The 10,891-nt window shown below is 39.1% G+C and overlaps 1 protein-coding gene across 6 annotated transcripts in view; it reads right to left on the reverse strand.

The window, feature by feature from the left end:
* chchd3a (coiled-coil-helix-coiled-coil-helix domain containing 3a) overlaps positions 1–10,464 on the reverse strand; it is an 82,436-nt gene extending 71,972 nt beyond the window's left edge. The window contains exons 1-4 of one of the 6 annotated variants that reach the window (XM_041977810.1): positions 10,232–10,464; positions 7,834–8,091; positions 7,161–7,254; positions 374–467 (exon numbers count right to left, since the gene is read on the reverse strand). In XM_041977810.1, coding sequence (XP_041833744.1) covers positions 374–467; positions 7,161–7,254; positions 7,834–8,091; positions 10,232–10,312 — 527 coding nt within the window. In that variant the 5' untranslated portion in view covers positions 10,313–10,464. Of the gene's footprint in view, positions 1–373; positions 468–7,160; positions 8,092–10,231 lie in introns of all 6 variants that reach the window. The other 5 variants (XM_041977809.1, XM_041977808.1, XM_041977807.1 and 2 more) reach the window with 5 other exon arrangements.
* Positions 10,465–10,891: the final 427 nt, after the last annotated feature.

Consider the following 10,891-nt stretch of genomic DNA (forward strand, 5'->3'; position numbering starts at 1 on the left):
GTGATCAAGGACGCAAAAAAATAATAAAGAAAAACATAAAAAGAGCGTAAAGAGGGTAAATGAGGCTGCATGACACTTAAGTCTCCTGCTCAAGTCCAAGATGGTTACTGCCTCTCTTTCCCAAAATATTCTCTAGCAAATACAAAAAAAAAGAGGGCAAGACAAAAACACACACACAACACCAGGAAAATAGATTCAAAATCTTAGCATGCAACTCTAAGAATCTCAATTCTAACATTCTTTCATTTCATTTAAAGCCGTGAATTTACCTATAAAAACAAACTCTATTGTGCAAGGCCACAAACTGAAAATAATTTCGCTTCTCAGAATAAAATTATGCATGTTTGTAGGTGTTTGTGTGCATGAGTCTAACCAGGCTTGCATCTCTTGCTCTGCTTTGGCCCTCTCTTGCTCCAAGCCTTTATACAGCTCATCAGTGATCTTCTTCCTCAGGGCTTCTTCATCCACTGGGAACGACAGGGAAAAAAAGCAAAAGCACAGACAAAGAAGGGGAGTTAAATAAAAGCATATTAACCAAACAGTTTTCTTTTTTTTCTGACAAGCAAAGAAAAAAAATACAAAACAAAAACAAAGACAGGTGGGTAAAAATTAACACAAATCTGCAAAAATCTGCAGTAATTGGACAGTGAATTGTTTAAAATTAATAAAAACACTTTAAAATTTGCCTACCTAGCCATATTTGAGCCATGCTGGAAAATAAGGGTATAACTAATTTTCTTTTTATTATTTTCTCATTAAACCTAATCTAATAACTGTGTACTTTTCTACATGTTGGTGAAGGATTTAATATACATTACAAACCGTTCCAAATTAAGCCCTTAAATGCCTGCTTTGTTAACCCTAAATACACATAAATAGACAGTTTCCATGACAAAATATGTCATTTAAAAACTATAAAAGTGGTTTGTTTAAATAAAGGTCAATTAAGTGTTGACCTTACAGCTAAATTGGTAAGAAACTGAGGTGGAATCCCCTGGTTGACTTCACAGGGAACATCCCTCATATTACCAAAACACACACATACACATCTCCTCCATAAAATCACAGCATGATACCATCCTGCCTACATATACTGTATTCACGTCAGGGCCGACATACGCGTATGACTCCATGTCCTCGGCAATCTATCTTGGCAGGTAATTAAGCATGAAAGTAAAGATGCCAGCCAGCGACCGAGCCAAAACGTGCTCTGAAGGCAGAAGCGGCGTGCGGTGTATATGCTGCGACACTGAAGCGATGGAGGGGAGGGGGAAGTGTCTGAGAACATCAAGATTACTCTCCCTCCGTATTAGTTTGATGGGATAATCCCTATTGTCAGAGTCTATTATTACCTGGTAACATGTGGTAACAGCAGGCCACAAAAACCTTGTTACACTTTAATCAGATTAAACACTAGGAGAAAACAGGAGTAGCATCAATATGCAAAGCCCTTTTCATTTTGTTATGAAAAAATTTAAAATAAAAATAAAAATCCTGAAGCAAAGCTCCCATGTATTTACAGCATTTACTGTGATTATCGTTCTATCATCTGTTTTCCTCTAACATGATGTGTTAGTCATGGCAAGTCTTGTTGGAATACCTAAAGGCAAAGAAGTGTTAAAAATACCTTTTTTTTATTATTATGATTTTAAAGAACCCCATAGTATTTAAACTCCACTCCATCAGTTTTATTGATCTGAAAGGAGATGTCAGTCTAACGATGTTATATATTAAAAGTTAAATAATTAATATTTAAACTAAACTATAGAGTTTTTGCAGTTAATTGTTTTTTTTTAGCTCAGTCAAAAGAACTGATAATGATGGTGACAGAAGGTTTGTTGTGACTTCAGAGGAAGCACTAGAGCAAACAGAGGTGATGATTGACAGCTAACTTTTTTTTACTACAGAGTACATCCTCAGAGACATAGGCTGCTGTCACCGACTGTCCAGACTGTGAGGAAATAATATCCATCATGTTTGACTGCACTCAGAACTTCCATTGATCTCACTACAGAGGAGAGTCTAATTACAACTCTGTTAGGAGCGAGAGAAGACAACCTGTAACTTTTACACCTGGAATACAGCTATAAAGCTGTCAAGACATGAGTGCTTTCTAAACAAGTACATATAAAAACATTACCATAATATGATATTATTGTCCACAACAACAACATATCTTAATGCATCCTAAAACAAATGAACTGTTACAGGCTAATACAAAAATAATTAAATTAATTAACTTTCAGTTCTGGTCTGAAGTTTGCACAACTCATTAGCCAAGAACATCACTGTAATATTGGGCTTTTGTTGAGGTTTCCATCACTTCTTTTATAGCTGTCTTTCTCACTCAGTCTAATTCTAGAAAATACTTTTTTACTCCCCTTAAGAACTTAAGAACATCACCCCCATAGAGAAGCACGGTGGTGGCAGCATCATGCTGTAGGGAGGTTTTGATCCGCAGGGACAGAGACACTGGTCAGAATTGAGGGAATGATGGATGCTTGCTAAATGCTGGAAAATACTTGAGAAAACCTGTTCAGTCTTTCAGAAACTTGAAACTAAGACAGAAGACAATGACCCCAAACTGCTTAAAGCAAGAGTCGAGTGATTAAAGCAGCTGATGTTTAAAGGTGTTGGAAAAACCTACTCAAAGTCCAGACCTCAAACCAACTGAGAATTTGTGGAATGACTTAAAAACAGCTGTTTGTTTATCCTAAAAGCCTTACATCACTTGCTGTTAGAGAGTTTCGCATTATGAAGTTTTCTGTTTTGTGTTTTCACTGGATTGACATTTCACAATGCAATACTAAAGTCCAAGGGGCTGACGTGTGCACCAGATCAATCAGGACCCCCCCAAGACCCATTTTTGCTACAAACTGAAAGGAACTGGAAAGCTCAAACTTTAGCCACCATGGACTGAGAGACTGCCATCAGAGAACAAATGTCCCAGACTTATTCAAAATAAACGCAGCTTTGAAGGTAATGACATAAAAAATAATATATAATACATAAACCTCTGTGTTGGCCTCACATTGTTCTCATACCGTACATATAATTTGTTATAATAGATCCAAACTAAATAACATTTTGACTAACAGAAAGGGAATGTTTTCTTTAAAAACCATCATGTCTTTGCTATACAACATATTAAAAATTTATTCATGTTATCAACCCAAATATTTCACATAAAAAGTGTCAAATTATCTAGGACACATCACCACATCCACTGACAACTGCAAGGATAGCATCAAATTGAGGCTAAAGTATGAATTTTATTTATTAAATTTCTTACATTGGTAAAATTATAGTTATTTATAGCGCAGGTGGCCTTTTAATCAGTGGCAGCTTCATGATTTGGGCCGTTTTGCTGGCAAATTTGACTAAATGTACGTAGTAGTGAATGAGGACTACGTCCCAAGTTCCTTCACTAAACTTCAAACCATCAAATATTTCAACTTAAACAAAACAGATTTGTGGTGCTGTGGTGTAACCTTATTCAATATCATGATCATGTTTAATTATTAATATTCACCAATTTTAATTAGCTATTTTGCCATTATAACATATAAAAATGCAGAATAACTTTTATAAAGAATATTATAATGGTGTCATTTGTAATTGAAACTTTAAAAAAAAGAAGTTTTCTTTAGAATATCTTCAACGTGCATTAAAAATAAATACACCCTCTAGTAGACGCTATAAAAAGTACAATTTTCAAAGACCTCCAAGTTCAAGCTAACTAAGGCAACCCCTCATTTCCTCTCCAGCTTTGCATGGAGGCTTCAGATTGCTGGCGGGCCCAAAGGGTCAGCAACAGAACAGGTTCCGATATGATAAACACTGTCTGGGGTCCTTGAGGGAGGTTGGTTAGGGTCAGAGACAATTCCAGATTGACAGAGACCGTGTCAATCCTGAGTAGGACATGTAAATGTTAAAAAGATTAAAAACTCATCATCTTTTTAGACGAGTCTCCCGCTTTTCCCTTTCCACCAATCACTACACCCTATGGAAAAACCCATTGAGGAGGCAGGGAGGCACAGGCTATTGGCAGTGGAGATAATAGATGAAGGCAAATTGCATTTCTCATCAGAAGTTTCATTAACCCCAGGACCTGCATGGAGGGCATAATCTGTAACATTACCACTTCCTCACGTTTCTACCTTGCGCTTAGTCAAGTCACCGCACACCTTTCACAACGTACCGGTACAAATAAGAGAGAAAAGGAAAAGAAAAAAGCCCCAAAGGCAAGTTTCCGGTTTTGATCATCTGATTTTCTCTTTACTTCCAGGTTTTCTTGTTAATTCAGTGTCATGTTATGAACATATGGAGTGAACTGCCTGTTTTCACAAAACAAGAAAAGTTTCAAAGGGAGAGAGAGTGAGAGAGATTTCACAAGTTTCACATTTATGCATCCACACTTCTCCCACAATTTTCCTTTGTGTCTCTCATCTTCCCATTCTCTCTGCTGCACCTGGGAGACATCTTTAAGCAGGCTATTAGTCCAGAACAGTGTGTGGGCTCTGGCATATGAATATTTATAGCACATTGGAGAAGGTGTAGGAGGTTCAACCTTGACTATGGTGTAATCAGCACACATACTGACTCAGGCCATGATTTAGAGACAGCCAACCTGCTGAGAGCCTCACTCGATACTCAACTCTCGTGGACACACATAATCAATGTCTGCCTCATTAAGGTCGTACCCTTTGAGAATTGGGCTGAACTTTGCAACATTTTTTAACGAGATTCACATTCACATTCGTTACACCTTTTTTTTTTATTTATTTTTTATTATTCCTTAAAAAGAGCATGCTCAAGCATGATAAATTGTACAAGTTGACTTTTTCCCCACTTTGTGAGCTTGGCACCTCGCTGAGCTGTAAGGTGACCTCGCAGGTGTATCTCAGATGATGGTTGTATGACAGATATCAGGGACAGTGCTTGACAAGAGTTGCAGTCTAATGAGAAACAGTGACTGTGTACACAACAACATACAGCCAATGAAGACAAAGTCATGTTGCAGTGCACTGTAGATACATACAAGGGGAATATTTCCATTGATCCCATATAACCTTTGCTCTTCAAATTTTGACTCAGTGAAGAAAAGGAAAGACAACTGTGATGTCCTTCAACAGCAGCACATAGCTGACTGCTTAAAGACACAACATACCAGTAGACTTGCAACCGTTCATAAACATGGTAGGTGCTTTCTAACAAGAATACTCCCTTCTTGTCACAAAAGTGAGTCAGACACTGTTTAACTTATCTTTTAATCTAAAAACTAATTAACAGAAACAATGGAGCGAAAACTTTACTCAATATGAAGAAGAATTAAGCTTCTCTGATAGCGGCGCCCCAAGCAATGCTCAGCCTACTTGAGTGTATTTTTGTTGAGCATATGTGAACAAATTCTATTAACCTTCTCTCACGGTCAACACCTCATTCTGGAAAAATACAGTACATCGTGAGTTTGGATTGGCACCTCTCCTTCAGCCACGCCACGCTTTTGATGCTGAGCTTCTGGGCCACCTGGTAAGCCGTATGGCATCCTTTGGCTCATAGATTTAGCTCAGAAAAATGCTTGACAGTGTTTGACACAATCACCGTATCATTATGTCTGCCTCTGTATAACTAATCAGTGTGATGTGGTGCCGTGGCAATGTCCAGCCAGGCTCAAAAACTCAAACAGCACACATTTAAGTCCATGTCATGTCATGGAAGCCTTGTTTGCAAAGTGAAAAATTCAAGACTCACACAAGGACGTACAACACCTCCAGCTCTTAATGAGGCCTAGAGGTTTGTTGTGTGAAACTGTGGAGGTGTCATTTTAATCGCTGCAGCCAGTGTGGCGTGGCATAAGTTGGCCTTTTTTAATTACCTTACTGACTGAGCACAGCGAAGGATGGAGGAGCCTGCCCACATCACTGATGCCAGCCTACAAAGGATCTACGCCCACAGTCCGTTCTGTACCGTGTAATGAGTAGGTAACATTCAAATGTCCTCTAACTGGTCTGTTAAGAAAAAAAGGGCATGTTCTCCCACTGAGAAGACAAAAAAGGATAAAACTTTAGGGAAGTAAGCAGCCAATGGATTTGTTTGTGTGCTTAAGTGAGGGCAGAACTGATGATTTGCACTGTCGTTTCATCCATATTTTTTATGTTGACCACAGTGGAAAAAAGTGTAAAGGCAATACTGAGATGCTAATAACATAATCTTATAAAGGATTAAAAAGAAGACCATACATTTTTTTACCCTTTCAGAAAATAGAAAGCAACTTTATCATTAATTTTGATTAAAAAATATCCACTTTGTTCTCCAGTTAGTAGCAAACTATGTCTGTCATTGCTCACAAAATAGCAACGGAAGGGTAAGAAAATAAAGAAAACGCTTAAAATCTCAGTTCATGATGGATCATTGTCAGCAATCCTTTTCACAGGACATAAGCCAGCTGATCAAAATCTGCCAGAAGTTTAAATAAATCCAGAAATCTCATAATTGTGGGCTTGTTAAATACATATATTCTGTCATAATAGCATGTGCTCCACAGTGACAAGGCAGAAAAGGGGGCTACTGATTACAGCATCAATTTATTAACATTATTACAAGACCGAATTAATCATTTCATTAACAGTTAAGGGACGGTCATGAATCATAATATGACCGAAGCCACAGCAACCCCCCCACCTTATTTTTAATGAAAACTAATTACAGTCTTCATGAAAAGTTGGGTGAGAAAATGCATGAAGTAGCTTACAGTAAACACCCACACACTAAACATAATTAAAATTTCCATGTAAAAATAAACTCTTGGGCAGTTCAGTCCCACACAATGTTCGCCCTCCAATTAAAAACATGCCACAGAAGTAATGCCCCACACAATTTAGGATAAAAGGAGCTATTACCAAGAAAAATGTATCTCTTTGGATTTTATAAATGAGCATTCTCTCTTATCTGTTGTAACAGAAGCTGTGCACAAATTGATCCAGCTGTTTCAAGGTGGAAAAGAAAGTGCACAAATCTGGTCAAATCAAAAAGAAACCCAGAAATTTTAAATTTGTTTAGGTTCAGAAGTATCTAGTAATATTAAAAACCTTTAACTAGGAGATTTCAATCAACAATACTTACCAAGCAAATTTTCAGAAACCTGGAATAAGACTGACCTGCTGGTTCCACAGTAGGTGGTGGGACTGGACTTGACTCAGGCACTGCCACTGGCTCAGGGACTGGAGCAGGTGATAATGGTTCCACTGTGGGCTGAGGAGGAGGTGCAAGTGGTTCATACAGAGGAGTAAAGTCAGGCAACAGGGGTGCAGCAAGTGGCTCAGCAGGCTGCGGGGACAAAGACTCCCCTGTAGGTGGTATGGATGCTGGCAAGATGGTGACAGGCTCGAAAACAGGAAGGGAAGAGAGGGGTTCTGATTCGGGAAGAGGGGGCGAGGTGATGGGTTCAGTCTTGACAAGAGGAGGAGGTGAAAAGGATTCAAACACAGATGAAGAAGCAAGGGACTCAATCACAAGTGGAGGAGCAATGGGTTCAATTACTGGAGGAGAAGCAATGGATTGATTTATGGGAAGAGAGGGTTCGATTACAATGGGAGGAGGAGGGAGGGAAGTGATCACCTCCACCACAGCTGGAGCAGGGCAGGGAGCAGGAGTTAGAGGTTCAATGGGAGCAGAAGCAGGAGGAGGGAGAGATGTTGGCAAAGTTACCATGTCAACAGCAGCAGCAGGTGGAGGAGGTGTTGCTACAGGCTCAAAAGCAGGAGCAGCAACAGCATTAGCAGTAGCTGGGGGTGATGGGAACACCATATCAGCTATGGTGGGTGCTGCTACCTGTTCGACGGGAGGTTGAGGAGGAGGTGCAATCACATTTTCTGTGGTGGATGGAACTGAAGGAGGAGCTGGAGGTGCAGCAGGTTCTACAAGAAGTGAGGAAGGAGGCAATGAGGTAACTGGATCAAAAGGGGGAGGCACTGGCTGCAGGAGAGGAGGTGGAGTGAGGGTTGGTGCCATGGAAGGTGCTGAAGAGGGAGCAAGATGTTTTGGAGGAGAAGTGGGTTCTTTCATCCGTTTAATGACATTTTCAGAAAGCTGGAAAGGAAGACAGGAAGAAACCTTTTTAGTGGTACTGTTCAGCATTATAAAATCATATCAGTAAAGCAATACAATTTATTAAAAATGTCAGAAATAACTTACCATAAAACCATAAACCTTTAAATTTCACACACATACCATCTTTAAGGGTGAGTTTTAGAAGAACAGATCCATTTCAAAAAGAAAACTGAGCAAAAACTTCTCTGAATTTGATGCAATATAGCAAAAAAAGTTATAGCGTGGGCCCATTAATCACTCATTTGTCAATTTTTTTTCTTCTTTTAACAAGTGTTTGGCAACTGAGGAGACTGTTGCAGATTTAAAATCAAAATTATGTCCTATCCTTGTTGATATGCCACTTCAGCTAAGTGTTCTTACAGCAAATCCCATGACAGAATTATATCTCTTTGCAATGTATTGCTACATGAGATCTGGAAAATTACTGCTATCAGCTGGTTTCCAGATTCATCCCCATCAAGAGAATTCTTATTCTCTAAATCTGTGGACGCCATTTTATTCAGTTTAAGATGGAATACAGTAAATTTTATGTTGATAAAGATTCATTTTATGCTTCTGAACTTAACATAATATTCCTCAAGAGACCGCTGAAACTCCCCCCTTATGTATTTCTGAGAAAAATAGTCTCTGAGCTTTTTTGACAACAGTGGTTAACAGTTTGGTCCTCAACACCTCCAAGTCCAAAGAACTGTTGGTTGACTTTTAGGAGGAGAAAGTCCAGCCTGCAGCCCATCTGCATTAACAGGGAGGAGATGGGGAGAGTTCCCAGCTTAAGTTTCTGGATGTGCACATGGATGCAGACACTTCAAGCAAAAGTGGAGGTGTTGTAAAAAGGCTTAGCAGCGTCTCCACTTTTGGAGGATCCTCAAGAGGATCAATTTGAAAAGGGAGCTGCTGACCATCTTCTAACGCTGCTCCATTCAAAGCATGCTGACTTATTGCATGTCTGTGTGGTTCTCGAGCTGCACCAAGGCACACAAGAGGACTCTACAAAGTGTCATCAACACCACCCAGAAAATCATTGGCCACCCTCTCCCATCGCTGGAGGACCCGTACTACACCCACTGTCTTAGGAGGGCACAGTGCATGCTAAGAGACAGTGCACACTGGGACACTGGGTGTTTGAGCTGCTGCCCTCTGGAAAGAGATTTAGGGCACTGACGTCACAGACAAACAGACTCAGTGATGGCTTTTATAAACAGCCATTATTAATGCATCATTTGTCCATACCTGACCTGCTTAGCTAGATTTTAAACTACAGTTTGTAATTTACTTATTTGTGCATATCTTACCCTGAATATACTGCATTTTTTTCTGTTTCTTTTTGTTATTTTCTCACTGTTGTAGAGTTCTTCAATTTTGTTTTCCCACCATGTGCAGCATGTTTGTGGTGACAAAGATTTATCTCACCTTACCATGATACCCACATGTGGCCAATTAGTCCAATTCATATTGTATTTCTATGACACTCATCTTGACTATGGCTTCAAACTTGATCATAACTACAAAATATTCATTTAATTAATTTCTGAGCCACTCCTTTACATTGGTAAATTAAACATAGTCTTAAAGGGGATTCTATTTGCAATAGATATACACTGCAATGGCGGCTTTAACTACACGTAAGCTTTTCCATAATGGCTTACAGGCAGTAATAATAGACAAACCCATGCCTATTAAAGCCTTGATCGGCTAAAGCGTCTCTGCCTATATTTAACACCGGATGACAGTGGCATGATGAAGCTGCAAGGACTCTATTGTAAACATCACAGGTTTCCATCTGAAAACCAAAACAATCAAAGAACAACTAAACAAGTCAGACCTGCGCAGAATGTCCGTGCTATTCATTTGCTAATTGCGGGTAAACTGAACACGAAGCTGAAGACATTGCCATTCATATTTAAATCTTTGTTGTGGCTGTGAGGTGTTTCAAACTTCAAACTGCTTGACTGTAAAGTCATTGAGTACCTTATGTTAGCTTTAGCCCTCCTCTTTGAATGAAAAGTTCCCAGGTTGCCAAGAGTCTGAGCTCTTCTAGTTTAGCATTCTAGTATTCTTGTTAGAACAGTTAGCTTGTTTAAAATTAAGTCAGTCACAACACCTGTTTAAATTTACTTACCCTTATGCCCTTCACCACGGTTATATTGTCGTTCTCATCTGACTCAAATGACACACGGCGGGTGCTGTTGCTCGCTCCCATTGTCAAACCGCTGGTTGTTTAAAGTGTAGCGTATGCAGTCTGCTTGTAATATGGAAAACAGACATACACTTTTGCTTTTGTTCTGTTTACTTGGAGCCAAGTATAGCTGGGGCCCAAACTCCACTGTTGTAGAATGTCGGTACTTCCGTAACGTGACGTTTGTCAAGAACGTGCAAATTGATTGGATACAGGCTTCACCGGTCTGTACATCGTGGGTGTTCATTGGTTATTGTGACAAGTGGGCAGAGTAGAAATGTGACTAACTTTTCAATGTGAGTTTGAAGATTATTGTTACATGAAAGGGGAAAAAATAATAAAAATAAAAATACTTGCATTAAACACTAGACTGCTTTAATGTTAAGTCATCAGCGTATTTTCTACTGTACACTGTCACTTATGACAATTTGCATTCAATTCTAAGAACTAAAGACGCATATTTTCATCTTTTCATGATAGTGTTACGAGTGTTGCAACAGTTTTATTATTTACTACAAACTCTTAAAATAGCAACAGCTACAGTTAAAGAAAAACCTGTTCTCTTAAGCAATGCTTCCTCGCTGATATAGAGTTATAATATAG

Source organism: Melanotaenia boesemani, chromosome 23 (assembly GCF_017639745.1).
Source record: "Melanotaenia boesemani isolate fMelBoe1 chromosome 23, fMelBoe1.pri, whole genome shotgun sequence".
Taxonomy (NCBI): domain Eukaryota; kingdom Metazoa; phylum Chordata; class Actinopteri; order Atheriniformes; family Melanotaeniidae; genus Melanotaenia; species Melanotaenia boesemani.